This window comes from Larus michahellis, chromosome 24 (genome assembly GCF_964199755.1).
Source record: "Larus michahellis chromosome 24, bLarMic1.1, whole genome shotgun sequence".
Lineage (NCBI taxonomy): Eukaryota > Metazoa > Chordata > Aves > Charadriiformes > Laridae > Larus > Larus michahellis.
Window position 1 is genome coordinate 1,491,365 of NC_133919.1, and position 20,244 is coordinate 1,511,608.

General features: G+C 48.6%; 2 protein-coding genes across 3 annotated transcripts; both read right to left on the reverse strand.

Moving 5' to 3' along the window:
• Window positions 1-347: 347 nt before the first annotated feature.
• Window positions 348-1,169, reverse strand: LOC141734725 (uncharacterized). 2 transcript variants are annotated; one of them, XM_074566827.1, is made up of 2 exons: window positions 571-1,169; window positions 348-396 (listed from the first exon to the last, which is right to left on the reverse strand). In XM_074566827.1, exons 1-2 carry the CDS (start codon window positions 1,167-1,169, stop codon window positions 348-350), a joined length of 648 nt encoding a protein of 215 aa, XP_074422928.1. The 2 variants fall into 2 exon arrangements, with proteins under 2 accessions (XP_074422928.1, XP_074422927.1); XM_074566826.1 differs by having other exon boundaries at window positions 348-1,169.
• A 15,244-nt stretch (window positions 1,170-16,413) lies between these two features.
• LOC141734505 (uncharacterized) lies at window positions 16,414-17,781 on the reverse strand. Its single transcript, XM_074566348.1, has 2 exons — window positions 16,976-17,781; window positions 16,414-16,690 (listed from the first exon to the last, which is right to left on the reverse strand). The coding sequence occupies exons 1-2, from the start codon at window positions 17,779-17,781 to the stop codon at window positions 16,414-16,416; spliced, it is 1,083 nt and encodes a 360-aa protein (XP_074422449.1).
• Window positions 17,782-20,244: the final 2,463 nt, after the last annotated feature.

The following is a 20,244-nucleotide window of genomic DNA, read 5'->3' on the forward strand; positions in this document are numbered from 1 at the left end:
CACCAAGTTGAATCAACCAGGAACCTTGATGTGAGGGGGAACGGGGATGCTGCAAACACCAGCTTTGGCCACAAGAAGGAACAGAATCAATTCAAAGGGATGAAGTGGAAAACACTGATGCAAGGGGGTTATGAGCCATAATTTTTTATTGCCTCCATGTCTGCTGTGAAATAAGGAGATGAATAGCACTTAATATTTCACAGAGACAATGGGTCACACCTTTAAAGCACGTTACAAGCAAAATGACAGCAAGAGTGGAGATCCGTGAGCAATACGGGACACGCAGACCATCAAGGCAATGCTGCAAGTGAGAAGTTCCTCTCATTCATCCCCATTCCTTGTGTTCTCTACTTTATCTTCCGGGCTGGAACTTTGCAGACCTGCTTTTGCTGCTGGCTTGGGATGCACTTTGCCATGGGCTGCTGGCTTGGGATGCACTTTGCCGCAGGCTGCTGGCATGGGATGCACTTTGCCATGGGCTGCTGGCTTGGGATGCACTTTGCCATGGGCTGCTGGCTTGGGATGCACTTTGCCGCGGGCTGCTGGCATGGGATGCACTTTGCTGTGGGCTGCTGGCTTGGGATGCACTTTGCCACGGGCACGCAGCCTTGCTGCACCGGAGGGGGACAGGTCTGCACGGGGCAGCACTGAGGGATGCACTGCGTTGGTGCACTGTAGCATGGCTTCCCCCCCTGGTACCCTGCTCCGTGGCACGTCTCGGAGCAGACCGACCTCCCGTAGCTGTGGCATCCCCCCGCTGACCCGTAGCTGTACGTGGGTCTCCTGACACAACTTGAACCACCTCCGTGGCATGAACCCGAGGACCCTTGGCATCTCTCGGAGCAGACCGATCTCCCGTAGCTGTTGCATCCCCCTGATGACCCGTAGCTGTACGTGGGCCTCCTGACGCAGCTCGAGCCCCCGCCGCCGTGGCATGAGTCAGCTGCAGCATAGCCATGGCATCTCTCGGAGCAGACCGGCTGCCGATAGCCATAATGCCGGTAGTTGTGCCCTCTCATGCCTTCGACGCCTTCGCCCTCGCAGCCTGAGGAGCAGGTGTTGTAGCCGTAGCGGAAGGGTGTGCGCCGGGTGTCCAGCCAGGACCCCGAGGGATCGTACCAGGTTGAGTTCAAGTTGAAGTATGATTCCCTTCCGGACGAGTATATCATGTTTGAATTGTAGGGAATAACCTGAAAAACACATGGACAGATAGGTTTGCATTTCCATCTCCTCTGTTTTCATTTAATTTCCCATAAATCTGCTTTAGCGAGCCATTCATAGGTCAGCCTTGCTTACCCTGAAAGCCTGGATCTAAAGGAAATTCTTACAGTTGCCCAATACTGGTCATATTATGTCCAAACCGTCTTTCTGACCTTACCCTTGATTTTTTTTCCCCTCCAAGAACAGAAGCAGCTATAAAGCACTGCGGCTCATAGTGGCATTGTTTTAAATCCCATGCCTAGGTCCCCCAACAGCTTCTTTCTTGGCTTAGCCCACCATCCTCTGGCCCTGGTGTGTAGAGCACGGTCTGAAGGACAGTGCAAGCGTGCCAGGACCGTGACCTCTTGAATCCAGACGCCCATCCAAAAATGAACCTGGCTGCTCCAGGATGCGTCTTACCCAATTCACGAGGGAAGGCAGATGCTGACCAGGAGAGCAGATTGTGAGAACCAAAGGGATGGAGGCCTTTTATATGGTTCCAAGTCTTCCCCCTGTAAATGAAACACGCTGCAGGAACGAGGACTAAATTATTTATTGGCAAAACATCTCCTCCATTTAGATGCTGTTCCCAGCGCTTGGCATGTTCTGCTTGACTCATGATTCCTGATAAGCATCTTTTAATTATAATGTACTTACTGAGTGGTGCACATAAAGGACTCACATCATTTAAGCCACACATGGGCTATGTGAGGCAGGTAATAATGTACTTATTCACCATCTCCAGAGGACCGAGACACTGAGTGGAGGCTGCCGGGTGACCTGTGAGTCAGGAGCCGTGATGGACACACTGCTAATGTCCCAGCCTTCCCCTTCTGCTACCCATGAGGAGAATTTCCAGGTGCCTGAAGCACAAACAGGTGATTGGGAAGAGCCAGCTCAGAGTCACCAAAAGCAAAGCGTGTTGATGGGTTTCGGTGATGAAGAGGCTGGCTCTGCGGATAGTGGAGTGTGATGGATGGTGCTACCTCAGCTTTCGCCAGGCTTTTGGCACAGTGTCCCACAGCAGCCTTGTAGTTAAATTGGTGGAGGTACGGACCAGATGGGTAAACTACGTGGTGGGTGAAAAACTGGCTGGTGCTGGTGCTGGTGCTGTTTAACATCATTAATGCCCTGGACAATGGGGTGGAATCGGCAAATCTACAGGTGGCACCAAATTGGGGTGAGTGGCTGAAACTGCTGGAGGATGGGACTTGTTCAGGCTGGAGAAATGTTCCCGTGGCTGAGATGGACTAACTGGGATGGGAGGGCTGGGGCGGCTGTCGAAAAGCAGCTGGGAAGAAAAGATGGACCAAAGCTGGCCTGGAAGGGCCGGCGTGTGGGCTACTAAGGTGGCCCTTGGTCTGTGGGCTCTGAGTCAGCCCTTTGGGCACGGCGCCGGGACGGTGCCTGGGAACCAGCTTCAGTGAGAGGAGGCTGGGAAGAAAATAGCTAATAAAATAAGGGATTTCTGAAGTCAAAGTTCATATGTAAGTGGTATTTCATTTGGTTAAAATTAGACATGAGAAAAATAAATTGTCGTGGTTTTCCGTGTTAAGAAAACAAGAATGAATTTCTTTTTTTTTCCCTCTTTCTGGTTTTGCTTGGTGGTTGCTAGCGGCTCTGAGGACAAACTGGGGCTGTGCTTAAGCAATACAAAGAAACAACAATATATATTTTAATGCACCTAGTGGGAGGCTTTTCTGGCAAAGTGAGAGAAACAGCACATTTCCAGTGTGCCTGCCAGAGCTGGGCAGTGGGGAGCTGCGGAGGAAGAGCCTGGCCTGCACCCTCCTGCACCGAGTGAAAGGCATTCCTGGCACGCACAGACACGCCTCACGTGCTGGGGCACACGCTTATTATCATAATTAACATTTATATGCTGGATGGCCTCCCGGTGCAGTGTTGCTATCTAGCTAATGAAGACGATGGCACACATTGTAGAGCAAACTGCTTGTACCTAGGTGACTTGCTGAGGGACCATAGTGAAGTCCGTCCATCGGTCCTGCGGTGGGCGACCATGGCGGAGAGGGTTTTACAGCACGCAGACGGAGGTCATCCTGGTGGAACTGCTACAGCCACAGCTGAAATCCTCACGTGTGAACTCCAATTTTCATTTTAAATTTACAAGTTTGCTTGTGAGAATTTGAGCGACTTTTAACATCTTCTCATTGTCGTGTCGGTGATATTTTTGGGGGTAAAAAAAAAACAAAAAAAGGAACCAAGTGTCAATTAAATTTTTTCAACTTTATTCTTGAATACACAGGGAGAAAATAAAATCACAGGAGTCCTCGACGCTCCTGCAGTCACAGTGTGTACTTTTTTCCCAGTACAATCCTGTATCTGTTCTCGAAGAACCTTGAAATCACAGTCCGCTGAACCATGGGAGACGGGGAATCCAAGGCAGGTGGTTTTCCCATCCTCGCTCTGGCTCTTTCCATTTGGTTTCCCCATCCCCAGGCTGCTCACCTTCTCAGAAGAGGGGAGCAACAGCTGCTCTACCCTGAGTGGGGATGATTAAAGCTTATTCCCTGGCAGGGCAGGACCCTGGGAATTTAAAGTGTCGGTGCTGGGGTCGAGCAGGGGACTGCGGACCCCGGATCCAGTGTGCAAAGAGCAGCAACGAGCCACTGGCCACGGCGGTGTTGCCTCGTGCCGAAAGCGGAGTTGGGAGCGTCGGCAGCTTGGGTGAGAGGCGAAGCATCCCCCACGCTGAGCAGCGTGCGGGCACGTGCTGGGGAGGGGTCTGTCCTCGTCTGAGGTAAAACAAGAACTAATTTTCTGTTCAGTAATTTTAGCTTTTAGCTTTTAGCTTTAGCTTTTTAGCTAAGCCTCTTCTGACTAACTGAACTCTCCGAAATTAACGGCGTATTGTGGAGGCACTGCTCGTTCTCAGAGTGATAAGATCTGATTATTTATAATTTATGCCAAGGAATGGTACGCAGAGAGGCTCTTGCTTATACTTATTGCTGTAACAACCAAGCTCCGATAACTTTGTTATTTGCCCCGATGGAGGGTCAGAAGCGGAAAAGCGTAGAGGGGTGGCACCTGCGGGGAGGAGCGGACAGGACAGGTGACCCCAAACTGACTAACACAGTATTCCATCCCATCGGCATCACACTCAGGATAAAAGCCGAGGGATCAAAGTCTCTTTCTTGAATGGCCGGTGTCCAGGGAGGACTCTGTTCCTCTGCCTTTGATCCCCATCGGTGCGTTCCTGAATCCAGATCCAGAATCCAGTTCCCATCCATCTGGGACTTTCCCAGTGCCCGCCGGTGACGTGATCATCATCCTACGATCTCGATATGGTTTTGTATATATTGTATATATTTCATTATTTTCTTTTTCTTATTTTATTAATATTTTCATTGAAGTAGTTTAGTTTCTTCTAGACGCACAGGTCTCTTTCTCTCCCTCCTCTCCTTGGAGAGAGGGGTGGGGGAGACCATCTGTCGTTCTTCTCGGTGACCATGACAGGTCCCAGCTCATTTCGTCTGCAGACAGGGTGGCAAGAGAGGGACCTGCTTTTGCTGGTGCTGGCCAGGATGCAGCGGCAGGGGCACAGGGGCTGGGCAGCGGTGCTGGACGGGTGGGCAGCAGACTGGGATGCAGGGGCAGCGATGCTGCAGCGGCCGGGGATGCAGTATCACGGGGGGACAGGCGTCCTCCTCCGGGCACTGCTCCACTCGCCGCCGGGGTTTGCCGCAGCACCCCGGCTCCTCGCAGCGCAGGGGCGGGCGGTACTGCTGCAGCGGGCGGCGGTGGATTTTCACGGGTGGGGGGCAGACAGGCTGCACGTGGCTGACCTCCACCCGCCGCCGGGGCTTGCCGAAATCGCAGCTTTGCTGTGGTGGGCAGCAGGTCTGGGGTGGGCACGGCTCCATGGGCTGGCAGCTTTGCGGCTCGCTCTGGCAGGACCCCTCGATGTCACGGCTGATGCTGCCGGGGTCGTGGCAAGGGGACAGGTCCGTGGTGCCCAGGGGGCTTTCGTGGCAGCACCCTGTGGAACCGTGCCACGTCCAGCCCTTCTCGTCATGGCACAAGTCCTGGTCGCTGTCGCCTTTACGGTGGTGCATCCTGTGGCAGAGATGGCCAAGCCCTCGGGGATAAATAGTCTGGGAAAAAGAAAAAAAAAATCCACCCACTTCTTTTTTTTTTTTTTTTTCTTCGGTTTCTATGGAAAAAAATTTGAGGAATCCAAGACAGCTGAGAGAATCCAACTCACCCTGTGACCAGTGACAGACGGGCTGAGCAGAGTGTCCGAGTCCTGAGGACAGTGCTGGGGCCGAAAGCTTTTATATGCGGCCAAGCTCTCTTGGAAATGAGGCATGCCATGGGAATTAATAGCTGAGCAGTGAGTGCCACTTCTGTATGTATATTTTTTCTGGCACTTGCTGTTGGATTAATCAGCTGCAATTAGCATCGCCCTTGATGTAATGTCAGCTTAGCTCTTTGCATATGCAGTGGCCATTATCTAATTAGTTCTCCCATCGGTCATGTTCAAATATGCTGTTACCTAATGTTAGTCAGATGGGATCCTGGGATAAGGATACCTGGAATACCGTGATGCTGAGTGATGTGCCCAAAAGGAGTCTCTCGTGGCAGTGGGAAAACCACAAAAAGACCTGGGAATTTGGGTGTCCAGTCCCATGTCCAGGCGCCCAACGGCTCATGGCTTGAAACCGGGTGTTGGAGCAGAGGGGTGTTGGAGCCGGGTACGTGAATGGCAATGGTTTTTCATGAGGCTGAAAGAAAACAGAGAAAAGTCTCTCATTGAAAATAAGCAGGCTCCCTGCCAGAATAAAGAGCAGTTTTCAAAAAAAGGAAAAATTGGAAAAACAGTGAAATTCTGTTTTCAGTATGAAGTGATCGATTTTTCAACTATTTCAGCTTAACACCACCCTGACCAGCCCTAACCCAGGAATCGCTGTGTTTGCCGTGTGCTCCACCGAACTGGAGTTGGGTTTGCAGGTGGGGCTGCCCGTTGGACCTTGTCTGTCAGAGAAGGTCTGTGACATCTGGACACGATGCTCATCACCTTCCAGAGCACCGAGAAACCTGACAGCGGGAGAGATGGTGATGGAATGAAGGGTGACATCAGGACCATGACGAATGGCAGATGTTGTTGCTTTGTGTGTAGTACGGATGACTGGAAGAGTTGAGCTCTGAGTACAGGATCCCTATGGACACCAGCACGCCAGGGCGTGGGGGTGGACCATGTCAGGCTGTGGATGGGATGCTTATTCCCCTATTTAAACAAGTGAGGAGCACCTCGGTCAAGTGAGCGGGTTCAACACCGAAAGCCCTTTTATGCTCTGCAAATCTGGAATGAGGACACCGCAGAGGAGTCCTGACCTCACGGACTAACAATGTCAGGCTTTGTGAAGCACCGTATCCACCTTTCTGACATTTCTGCTTTGACTCATTTTCTGTAGACCTGCTCCACTTTGCATTTCTGTGGGCGGTCGAGGCATTTTTTAAGTACCAGCGAAGTCTCCCTCCCAGCAGCCCTGGGCTGTCAGTGCAGGAGGTATTTCCATGCGCTCACTCCATGGCAGAGCCTCTGTGAGAGATGCTCAGAGCTTTGTCCAGTGGCATTTATATTTGAATCACTGGGAAAAGCATGTGCAGAATTCAGGGGTGTGACTCCAGGGCGCGTGCTTGGACCTGACGACTTCGCTGCTGCTGCAGTTAATTTATTCTTTAGCTACAGGAAAAATGTAATTGCCTTGCAGGAAGCCACGGGACTTGCACGTAAGGATGGAAAAGACCTTGATATCTGTTAAGGGCCAACAAGGATTTTAGATTTATAACTCATTACCACAGTCCCAAGATTATGCTGTTTTTGGATTATTTTTTTTTCTTGTTAGAAGAGATGGTTTGGAGTCACTTCCCCCCCTGAGGATTTTACGAATCATGAAGTGCAAATATTTAATTTCTGGATCTCATCTCTGAAAAATTGCCACGTTTTAATAGAATTCCAGATGAAATTAAATAGTATTTCTGAATCCTTCAGGCTAGACTTACACGTCAGCATCCTTCAATCACTCCCTCCCTCCCTGCACCACGCAGACCGTGCTTGCTGGTCTATTTGATCTTACTGACAAGGTATCGAGCCTTTTAGGAAAGCGGCTTTAAAGCTCAGCAAATTCGCTGGGAAGATTTCCATTACCAAAAAAGACCTTTAGCTATGGCTTTAGGACCATACAGCTGCTTCAGTTGCAGTCTGTGTATCTTCAAAGTCGCAAGCAGGGGAAAGAATAGCATGAAACTGCATGACCAAGTGGATGCTCCTGTAGCTTAGATAACATACCGACACTAGCAAGCACTATTTTTCCGTGGATGAAAGACTGACCCAAGAAATTTACTGCATATGCTGGGGGGCTGTCATCAGTAGCGTGACAAATAGTGCAAAAATTCATTATATTCAGAAACTAAGCAAGTGCTAAAAAAGTCCCAGACCAGAGACAGAGTTTAAAAGACAAAGATAAATGAATAAACGTACCATAAGTTTGCAGTGTCATAGCTTATAACTTTTATTGTCTTTCATGACTAATTGGAGATTAGAGCAAGAAAAGGCTGTATGATATATCAACAGCACTAAACATCCCACACACCAAGAGGAAAATTAACAGCAGGACTAGCACTTACAAAGGAAAATCACACTGATCAGTGGGTAGCAACTTCAAAGCACATTACAAGCACTTGGTGATTAAAGGCAGGCAAAGAAGAAGAGAGATGATCTACAGTCTCTAAGCAAAGGAGGAAGAGCGTTCAGGGCCGTATCCGTATCCATATGCATATCCGACACCGAATGAGCCAGGAGGGAAGCAGCAGGGGGCACAGCCCTGCCTGCCACTTTGCCGAGTGGGTTTAGTTGCCACCACAGCAGCCACCACTGCCACCGCAGCAGCCTCTGTTGTTGCTGATGCTGTAGCAGCAGGTCATGGGCATGCAGCAGCTCTGCATGGGGCAGCAGTACTGTGGGCAGCACGGCATCTTGCAGCACTTGGGGCTGCTGTAGCAGCACACGGAGTAGTTATTTCCACCGCAGCATCCGCAACCTCCGTTGGGCATGTTGTTGGTAGTGGTGTAGGCAAAGCTGGAAGGAAAAGAGAGAGTCTGCCTGTGACTGGGAGTGGGATATTTTGAAATACAGAATTAATTCAAAGCTCTCTTTGTGCTAAATCGGAGATCCAAGGAGCTGAAACCGAGTGCTGTCTTGTTTGTAATAAATCTTGCTCGTAACTCTTCTCTCTGTTTTTTTTCTGCAATGTAGATGCCCACCTACTCCTACCAGAGCATCTCTAATGTCTTAGCAAGAATCACACAGCCCAGTGCACGTAGCCCTCAGCCTGGGCCCTCCTGAATCATTCTCAGTCCCCTTGCTCTGCATGGGGATATTCAGGAAGAAATTTTTCACTCTGAGGGCGGTGAGCCCCTGGCCCAGGTTGCCCAGAGAAGCTGTGGCTGCCCCATCCCTGGAGGTGTCCAAGGCCAGGTTGGACGGGGCTTGGAGCAACCTGGTCTAGTAGGAGGTGTCCCTGCCCAGGGCAGGGGGTGGAACGAGATGGTCGTTAAGGTTCCTTCCCACCCAAACCATTCTATGATTCTACGATTCTATGATTCTATGGCTCTGCTGATACTCCTATAGTCTCTCCATCCTTAACCTTCTGGCTCGTCCCCATAATTCCTAGTACACAGTTCATAAAAGCCCAACTTCAGCCAAAGTCCCAGTCCAGATACCCAGTTATATTTGGGTACTGTTATAAGATATCCATAGCATTTTTCTTTTGTGAAAAGGAAGGAAGATTTAGATGTTCTCACTTACCCTGTTGAAGAGTGAGGAGAGGTGAAGGGAAGAGAAGATGAGCGAATGAAGTGAGCTGGACTGGGAGACCTTTTATAGTCCTAGACACCTTCCTCCTGGAAGTGAGACAGCCATTGACCATTCGAGCTTCCCTGTTTACTAACCCAAACCCATACTTTTTAGTTATACGTGTCTCCTGGTATTTACTCTTTGCCTTATTATTTGTGATCACTACCTTTGTTTTGCCTCATAATTGTTTAGCCTGCAGATAATCAAAGGGCTTCTACGAATACTAATGAATTTGTCCTCTCTGCAACCTTGCAAGGGAGCCAAAAAATGCGTCCTCGTATCTGTTTTACAAATGCAGACAGTGACGGACAAAGATTCTAAGGGACTTACTCAGCAGCGGCTGGTGCTGAATCAGTGTACGAGCCGAAACTGAACCCCTGGGTTGGGACTTTTGGGCATGTGATGGGCTGTTTCATTGGACTGGTGTTTGAACCAAATATTTGGAAAATCTAATGAAAATAGGTATGTTTGCTCCTGGTCACAGGACATGCACGTGAGCAAGAAGACCATGTTTTTGGGATGTGTCGGGAGTCACGCCAGCTCCTGGGTCTCTGTCACCGGCATGTGACTTCATGCAAGGTCATCTTGCCCTCATGCATAGTAAGAGCATCTTTGTGATGCCAAAGCCATCTTTGTCTTTTGGCTTCCCTAAATTTTTTTGCAAATCCTCTAATCTGGGGGGTTTAGGTTTGCATGTGGGCATCACTAACACAAGAGTGTGTCAGGTCCTGCTTTGCTTTGCTGGGACCGCTTTACTAGAAACATTTATAAAACTTGGAATCGAGTAGTCTCTTCAGAAAATTTGCCATTTTAACTAAAAAGTTAAGGGGCAGCACTGCCTGTGCAAGCAGCAATGCAAGGAGCTGTGGCTCTGGGACCGGTCATGATGGACAGCAAGTCAACATGTTCCTCCTGCAACCTCCCCTTGCAACCAGCTGAAACTCCCTTGGGTGCTGGAAGCCCTGGCATCCATCAGGACCACCCTGCCCAGCTCCTCAGCAAGGACTTGGAGGTTGTGCAGGACTCTTTGTGGGTGTTGGAAGTGGTAAATTAAAGACCCCAGTATGGACTGAGAGGGTGAGAGGAAGATGAAGGTGTAAGAGATATGACAAGCACAGAAAACTGGTCCTAACTGGGGTCATGGAGCTAAGTGGGAGGCAGGGACTCAGAAATGATGCAGGAAGAGACGTTGCTGAGGTGAAACCATTTTCTGGGAGGGAGAGAGGAAGGGAGGAAGGTCAAGGTAAGGCAGAGCCTTGGGCAACTGAGCCAAGGTGGATGAATGCTTATTTAACACCAGCCTCTGCCTCCAATGCACTTTGCTGTGGGGCTGAATGCTGGCAGGAACACAGGGTATTTGTGAGGAATTTTTTCCATATCCTAAAATTGCTCCTCTCATTCGAAGATCTCGCCACATTATCCTGAGAGGAGTGCTGCCTAATGAGAGGATGGTGGATCCTGCCTGGCGAGTTCCCTTCCTGCTGCCTGACATCCTCTGGGATCCCTGGGGTGCTCCAAAGAAGGATGCTCCTAGATGAGCTCCTACCAGCCCCGAGGATGCTAGCAGGGGTCTTGGTTTGATTTCTGCACAGTGAAGCAGGGGGTACATTGCGATTTTAGTGCTGCTTTGCACTGCAGTAGATGCATCCAGCTCCTCTCCAGACTTTCCTGGAATGAGAGTTATTCCTTGAGCAAAATGCTAGAGAAACAACATGTATAATTGCGACTTCTACAGACAGGGTAGAAGAACATTCATGGCATTTCCTTTCCAGAAGGTCCCCTCTGTGGAGGCATACACCTGCCTGCCCATGAAAACTGACTAATTTACAAGGAATTAATAGGGCAGAAGCAAAAGGGTTCCCTTCACTTGTGTCTCCAGAGGCAAAATGCTCATTGGCAAATCCTGCAACTGCAAGAAGTGATGATCTAGGTGGGCATTTCCCACCCGTCGTAGTTATGTGCAGCCGTTTGTGTTACCTGGGTACTTGAATGGTCTTTGGTGAGCAGGCCGTGGATCTTAATGCAAAGAAGGGACTGAAGCGGTGTGGAAACAGGGTCAGTAAAGGGCATTAGACACAGAACGAGGACTGTGGTGCAGATCTGGCATGCTATGTTTTGGTACAATTCCCACTGTCCCAGTCACTCCTTGAGGTTTCTCAAGAGTTCAACTTGAGAACTTAAACTTGTTCTAAGAGTTCAACTCGATATCTGCTAACCCAGGCACTTGAGAAGAGGCAAGACCTCCATCTCATAAATGTTAAACTATTTATAGGGACTCTCTGTAGGCTCTAAAGTAGACCTCTAGCTAGCTGAAATACATGAGCTTTCCTAGTCGGGCTGTGCCTGTGTCAAGCTGTTTCAGAAGTAATTCACATGCCTTACAAGTTTATGTATTATTTTCTTCCTATTTCTTTGTAGTTTTATAGTGGGAGGAGAAATATTGCTTGCAGAGGTGTCAGACACTCAGTTTGTGTTTGAATAGACCCATGCAGAAGTTCAGAACTGCACCAGGGATGCACTGATTTTCTTTGTGTAGGCAAAACTCCCCCCGTTCGCACCTTTTAGACAGGAGCATCCCAAAACTGGAAGAAAACGCAAGGAAAATGCGATCGATAGGTGTGGTGATGCACTCTGGATGCACCAGCTAGCAAACAGACAACCACCAGGAGTTTTGCAGGGTCATGAACTACAGATTTTATTGTTTTTCAAGACAGATTGAAGCAAAACAGCGATGAAAGGAATTAAACATCCCACATACCAAGAGGAAAATTAACAGCGGGACTGAGGAAAATGGCACTGGTAGCAACTTCAAAGCACATTACAAGCACTTGGTGATTAAAGGCAGGCAAAGAGGAAAGAAGATCTACAGTCTCTAAGCAAAGGAGGAAGAGCGTTTAGGGCAGTATCCATGTCCACATCCATATCCAACACCGAATGAGCCAGAAGGGAAGCAGCAGGGGGCACAGCCCTGCCTGCCACTTTGCCGAGTGGGTTTAGTTGCCACCACAGCAGCCACCACTGCCACCGCAGCAGCCTCTGTTGTTCATGCTGTAGCAGCAGGTCATGGGCATGCAGCAGCTCTGCATGGGGCAGCAGCACTGCGAGGGCATGCAGCAGGTGGAGGGGCAGCAGCACTGCATGGGTGGGCAGCACGGCGTCTTGCAGCACGACTTCTTGGTGCTGTAGCAGCACACGGTGCAGTTACTTCCACCACAGCATCCGTTGGGCATGTTGTTGGTAGTGGTGTAGGCAAAGCTGGAAGGAACAGAGAGAGTCTTTTACACTGCCTGAATCTCCCAGTTGTTTAGAGAGCTTAAAGCATGCTTATCCCAAAGTCCATCCCAGACTGGCTGGGGAAGTCCCTACTGTCCAGAATCCCATGGCAACCCATCCCTGAGATCTCCATATTTTTGCATTGGACACCAGTGCATTTGGCATATTGTCCAGCACTGGTTCCATCAGAAAGAAGCCACCCAGGTGGATCCCAAAACCAGTGTCTCAAAACTAGTCCCAAACCAAAAAGTGCAGGAAATCCTGGATGGTTTGCTGCAAAAGCAGCCCGAGTAGAGTAGAGAAGAGTGCAAATGAAAAGTAAGCTCTGACTTACCCTGTTGACCAGTGAGGACAAGAGAGGAGAAGTCAAGATGAGCGAATGAAGACCACTGTGCTGGGAAGCTTTTTATATGCTTCAAAGCCACCCCCCCTGGAAATGAGGCATTCTTTGGCAATTCTGACTTCGTTGTGTATCACCCAGTACATGCCGCTCACATGTCTTCCGGTATTTAATCTTTACCTCTTTTTGTTTGCTCACCACCTCATTTCTGCATGGTAATTAGTTGTACATATAAACAACAAGCGCAAATTTTCTAATGAATTTGCATTAATGGGAACCGGAGGTAGCTGTAAGGTATTCCTGCGCACTTCCCAAGGAATCACCTTGGGACACAGAGACACTTAACAATGTGCCCGGGGGAGGTGGGTGCTGAAGCAGTGGGAAAACCATGCTTGGAACTTGGAAATATCACCGATCATGTGTCCCCTCTGCACCTGGATGGCATTTTGGGGGACCAGTGGAAACTATTGGTCAACATGAATCCTTTTTTTTTCCAGCCTCTGAGAGGTGGCTGTGTGGTCAAAGTTAAGATTGAAGGGTTTCTCCTTTCTCAGGCTTGTTCTTGGGTCTCTCTCCATGGTGTTTGGTCCTCACATCCCCTGCTTTTTATTTCTGCTAAACTATTGTGATTTTTTTCATTTTCATCCATGCAAGAGATGGATTAAGTCTAAATGAAGCAGCTTTCAAGGCAGTTGTGCACACATTAGCTTTTTTCCTTGTTGTTTCTGTACACTCCATTTCCTGAGATTATTTCTAAGGTCTGTGAGGCCAAAAAAGCTTGTATTTAATGGTATTCATGATGATCACATTTGAGTGTTTCACACTAACAGTTTGCTTCTGTGTCACTGTAGGCAAGCATGAGGTTCAACACTGCAAATCCGATCCTGAGTGCATTTCTCCATGCCTTTCCCCTGTACCTTGGGAGCCCTGTGAGTATCTCACAGATGCTCCAAGTTCAGGCACCCGACAGGACTTCTCCGGCCATTGCTTATAGAATGATAGAATCGTAGAATGGCTTGTGTTGGAAGGGACCTTGAAGATCATCTAGTTCCAACCCCCCTGCCCTGGTCAGGGACACCTCCCACTAGACCAGGTTGCTCAAAGTCCCATCCAACCTGTCCTTGAACCCTTCCAGTGAATTGTTTTGGCTACAGTGTGCTAAGGCCAAGGCTGCTGTGCGTGCAAAGCTTGGCTGAACAGTCAAGAGGCAATGGACAAGATGGTTGGAGTCGAGGCAGATGGCAGGAAACAGGCTTGGGGATGGAGGAAGGAATTGTGGCCACATGCAGCACCAGGACAGATCCACCTGGGAAGAAGGAGGTGGTGATGGTGCTTTCCTATGATGAGAGGGGACACCAATATAAGGTAACAGTCCCAAGGTGCTGAGACAGCATCTATTCATGGCAAATAAAGTCTGCATCCTGTTCAGCAGACTCTCGATGTGAGGCTGGAGTGGTGGCAGGTGATCTCTGGTGGCTGGGACACATAGTTTCTTCCCAGGATGTTAATATGACCTCCTATGACCTTGTGTGACTCTTCTGGAATTGTCCCTAGGGGAGCATTATTTTCGTCACACGATAATAGCTGAATACCTGCCTGCAGGAAGTAATGCCCTCTTTGTGTAAACTCTCAAACATGTTGTCCACTGAATAAATAATTCATTGCCTTTTTATCAGGCTTTATTGTCGCCATATTGGCCAAGATGATCCCTGTGTTAGAATCATAGAATCATAGAATGGTGTGGGTTGGAAGAGACCTTTAAAGACCATCTAGTCCAATGCCTCTGCAATAAGCAGGGACACCTTCAACTAGATTAGGCTGCTCAGAACCCTGCCCAACATGGCCTTGAACACCTCCAGGGATGGGGCATCTCTGGGCAACCTGTTCCAGTGTCTCACCACCCTCGTTGTAAAAAATTTCTTCCTTCTATCTAGTCTGATTCTACCCTCCTTCAGTTTAAAAACATTCCCCCTTGACCTGTTTCTACAAGCCCTGATGAAAAGTCTGTTCCCGTCTTTCTTATAAGCCCCCTTTAAGTTTTGAAAGGCCACTACAAGGTCTTCCCAGAGCCTTCTCTTCTCCAGGCTGAAAAACCCCAACTCTCTCAGCCTGTCCTCACAGCAAAGGTCCTCCAGTCCTTGGATCACCTTTGTAGCCTCCTCTGGACTTGCTCCAGCAGGTCCATGTCCCTCTTAGAAATGGATGTCAACCCTTGCCAGGCTATTGCTAATCTGGGTCTTATACAGATATTGAGGAGATTCTGGCATTAATGTATAGTTGGGTCAGAAATAACATCTTCTGTACTAAATCCCTTTTACATGCCATGCCATGCCATGATAACTTCACAAGCTTCCATGGGGCTTATGTGAATTTGAGAGCTGCAGTACCTTTGTGAATGGGGAGGAATCTGTCACGGCAGCTTTTCCTGCATATGGTGAAATTAATATTCACAAGATTTCCTTAACAGAATGCACTTCTGATATGGCATGGTGTGGTATAGGATATCCTTCTACCAGCGTATGGCACCTGATTTACCTATTAATAAAAAAATCCTGAAGACCTGAGTAATGTCTTCAGAAGAGTCCAACATGGTAGTGAAGATTATTCTAATGCAGACTCCATGTTTGCGCTGAAGATTTGGTTGAGGGAAGCAATCAAGACAGCGCTCAAGGCATTTTCCTGAGACGTGCAATTCAGAGCTGAGTCCTGAATTTTAATAGTAAAGGAAGTCTCAGCCGGGTAGAAAATGTATTGTTGACTCATGGGTGTGCTATTTCAGGAATGAAGCTTTTAAGTTCTATGCTAACACCTGGGTTTCATTCCACTGCTTGTGATCCAGGAACGCCGCATATGGAAATCTCTGCTCACATAAAAACAATTCACCGATCTAAGGTGTTTTCTGAAATTTTATTTTTGAAGAGAGTAGTGGAAGAAGATGGTGCCTGCTATTCAGTGAGTAGTGAATTCCTCTCGGTACCTATTGAAATACCTGTTCCAGTATCAGGGATGAGTTTCTGTACATCTTATGGAGTGGTGCGTTTTCAGATGGTGGAATGAATCAATTCGGTCTCTGTCCTTTGGGTTTTCTTTACCTTAACCATTTAGTTTTATAGTAAAACTTGAACTAACCAAGGCAGATGAAGGGATCATACTTCTCTGCTTGCTGTCTTTAGACATGACCTGATTTACGGCAATGGGAAGCATGGCGGGGCAGCTCTTTGTTCCCTAAATGTTCTGCTGTGCCACACGAGCACATCTGTAGCCAGCAGGAGCCTGGCTGAAGGCATAGAAAACGCCACCAGAGTGAGGACACATCCTGGACAAAGCTATGTAAGAACAACCAAAAGACAAGATTTTGTGTTTTGCTTAATGCTAAATTTTATTGTCTACAAGTCAAGAGAGAAAATGAAGAATGATCATGTTAACAGCAAAAGTATCCCAAGTGCCATACACCAAGAAGAGAATTTACAGCCCCACTAATATCAAATAGCTCTTTGTTTTATATGACGGGTGATATATTCAAGTGCATTGCAGATGTTCAATAATTAAAGGACAGAATGAAGAAGACAGCTTAAGTGTGAAAACAAGAAGAAAATCGCTAAGTGTTTCCTCCATCATCATGTGAACCAGAAGCAAATGAGCAGGTTTTCGTCTCCTTGTGCCTGCTCTTGCTGCACAACAGAGATGGGAGCTGGCAGAGCTGCTTTTGCTACTCAGAGCTGGCTCAGCAGCTCTTCTTGATGGCGGCGCAGCACTGCTGGATGGGTATGCAATACTTCCTCATGGGAGAGCAGTACTGCACGGGTCTGCAACACACCACAACAGGCTTCTTCTTCACCACGTAGGAACAGCAAGACAGACATCCAGAGCAGCAGCAGGGGTAGCAGCCACAGCAGCAGCAGGGCTGCGGGCAAGGGTGGCTACAGCTGCAGCAGGACTTCTGGCACACCTTGGTACAGCAGACGGACTTCTGGCATGGGTCACAGCAGGACTGCTGGCAACAAGGGTCACTGCAGGACTGCTGGCAACATGGGTCACTGCAGGACTGCTGGCAGCATGGGTCACAGCAAGGCTTCTGGCATGGGTCACTGCAGGACTGCTGGCAGCATGGGTCACAGCAAGGCTTCTGGCATGGGTCACAGCAGGACTGCTGGCAACATGGGTCACAGCAGGGCTTCTGGCATGGGTCACAGCAGGACTGCTGGCAGCATGGGTCACAGCAAGGCTTCTGGCATGGGTCACAGCAGGACTGCTGGCAGCATGGGTCACAGCAAGGCTTCTGGCATGGGTCACAGCAGGACTGCTGGCAACATGGGTCACAGCAAGGCTTCTGGCATGGGTCACAGCAGGACTGCTGGCAGCATGGGTCACAGCAGGGCTTCTGGCATGGGTCACAGCAGGACTGCTGGCAGCATGGGTCACAGCAAGGCTTCTGGCATGGATCACAGCAGGACTGCTGGCAACATGGGTCACAGCAGGGCTTCTGGCATGGATCACAGCAGGACTGCTGGCAACATGGGTCACAGCAGGGCTTCTGGCATGGATCACAGCAGGACTGCTGGCAGCATGGGTCACAGCAGGGCTTCTGGCATGGGTCACAGCAGGACTGCTGGCAGCATGGGTCACAGCAGGGCTTCTGGCAACATGGGTCACAGCAGGGCTTCTGGCATGGGTCACAGCAGGACTGCTGGCAGCATGGGTCACAGCAGGGCTTCTGGCATGGGTCACAGCAGGACTGCTGGCAGCATGGGTCACAGCAAGGCTTCTGGCATGGGTCACAGCAGGACTGCTGGCAGCATGGGTCACAGCAGGGCTTCTGGCATGGGTCACAGCAGGACTGCTGGCAACATGGGTCACAGCAGGGCTTCTGGCATGGGTCACAGCAGGACTGCTGGCAACATGGGTCACAGCAGGGCCTCTGGCATGGGTCGCAGCAGATGGACTGCTGGCAGGGGCTGCAGCAGACGGTCTTCTGGCATGGCCTGCAGCAGATGGTCTTCTGACATGGTTCGCAGCAGATAGTCTTCTGGCACGGCTGGCTGCAGCACACTGTCTTGCTCTTCACAATGGAGCAGCATCCGGTAGAGCACATGTTGTTTGTAGTGTAGTTGAAGCTGGGAGGAGCGAGGACCTGAAACACAGCGTATGTTCAGATACAACCCATCTTTCCAAGCCTATACATGCGTTTTTTTTGGCATACAAATGCTATTGTCTAGGCTCATGGGTGACAGCCACATCACACAATGCTTCCTATTCATTTGTCTGGAGTTGCCAAAAAAAGATCCTTACAGAAATCAAGCCACTTGTCACCATCCCAGCGATACTTGTGCATCTTTTGAACTATCCCAGGAACTAACTTTCCTGTGCTCGTCCATGAAGATCACTCCCTGAATTTCCATCCCAAGAAGCTTATTTCCCATTGCGCTCTCTCCACCAACTGTCTTTTGCAGTCAGCAATAGGCCAACCGGCTAGGAAAATTTGGTTTTCAGAGACAGCCGTAGATCAGAGAATCACAGAATCAGTGAACAGTTTGGGTTGGAAGGGACCTTTAAAGGTCATCGAGTCCAACACCCGACTAAGTTCAGATACAAAGACACATTTCAATTCATCGCTCAACCAACACCAACTGAGAACCATGGCTATCCAGGAACGCTGCTAACACTTACCGTGCTAACTGAGTGGTTCAGTTGAGTGAGGAGCAAAGGGATGGGGAGCCCTTTTATTTAGCTCAAAATTGTCCTCCCGGAAATGAGGTACCCCACAGCAATCTGCGATTTACGCACTAAGCCTATACTTATTTGTTGAATGTGCCTTCATCTATTTAGTCTTTGCCTCATTGATTTGACCAACCCCTCAATTTTGTGTTATTAGCAATTTGTTCTGTAAATTTTTTACAATTTTTTAATGTCAAGTTAATTCTTGTGTGATGCTCGTGAACTGCTTAAAAGGTATGTTTCTGCTCATTTTGCATATGGTAACGCTGCTGCATTGAGGAGCTACGTGGCTTGTTCAGAGCTAGTGAGTGCTCAATTAACGTAAAAATCATAATTAAGATTGAGGAGCGGTGGATTCCAGAGGCATGCAGAGGCCTTCTGGACGTCAGTCGCTCCTCGATATGATTTTTTTAAATAGAATTCCAGCAAGTGTAATTCTGTGGCTGCATGTTTTGGTTTTGAACGCAGAAATGGTGAATCCCAATGTCTTTCTTTGGGGTCTCTGGTCATCTGAAGGGTGAAAATGTAACAGAAAGTTCTTGACACCTCACCCCTTGATGCCTCATCCCGCCCATGCATGGGAAGACACATGCCCTTGGCCTTGCCAATGTCGGAAATTGTAGGTGCAAAGGACTGTGCAAATTCATCACGGAAATTTGCAACAGAGTTTGGGTCAAATTGAAGTCTGTATTTTTCCAGTTCCTTTTCGACATCTTTAAGTAAAAGCAAAACGTGAAACTTTTCTGGAATTTTTACATCCTGTTTCTGCTTAGCATAAACTTGATCTGCAAAATTCCTATTCCATTTTTTTAAGTTCTAGTATGCCCTCGAGTAATGAAAGATCCATTTACGGATGTTATGTTTGGAATAACTCTATGCTCAGTTCTCAGTCACCCATTGGCAGTCATTAATGCTGATGTAAATGATCGCGTTGCAATTATTCATTAATGATGTTAATATTTATTTTGCAGGAAAGCCCGAAGGCCTCACATGATGTTCTGAGCATTTTTAGGATTTCAAATTAAACTACGTCTTTTTAAAAAATTATCTCTCTCTGGTCAGACGGAATTCACGGGAACCGGGACTGCGATTGACGTGATTAAATGTTTTGTCTCTGAGATCACCCCGAGGAGGAGCGCGGCTCCTGCTGCTGTGGGGCTGTGCATCTGCAGGAGCAGAGCACCGAAGGGCCCTTGACCACCCTCCCCTGCAGCGTACAGCTTCCCTGGAGATACTCTGATTCCACCTGAGGTGAAGGAGAGAAGATTCGGGCTGTTTCTGTTCATACAGAAACAGTGAGATCCAAATAAGAGATGCTGAGGACAAGATAGCTCATCGTTAACCTTCAGTTTGACTTCTGGTGACGCAAAGCGTCCATTTCCACTCAGTTCCTGTTGGGTAGCTACTGTTTTTATTTGGCTACATCCCAGCTTTTAGAAAGCTACCCAGACTTGCTTTGCAGAATTCAAAGGACCATGAAGTCACCACTTCTCCAGGCAAGCTCTTTCCAGGGTCAACGTGCCTGTTCACTAAAACATAGGCTTCATTTCCTATTGAGATCGGCTTCATGCTAATGACCGGGTTAGACGAGGTCACTGTCACACATTATAATCTAATTAGTGATAGAGATTGACACCAGCTGAGTGCCTGCATCTCACTAGCAACAAAGGAGGCTCATGGCAACGTGACAGAAGGCCAGGAGGGGATTTCTGAGCCTGCAGAGAGATGACAGGAGGCGCTGACATTAGAGACATGGGGGATCCTGAGCAGTGAGGTAAAGTGAGAGATATTGGTCAAAATAAGGCAGTTTTCTGCCCGACTTTGTACAGATCTGGTGCAT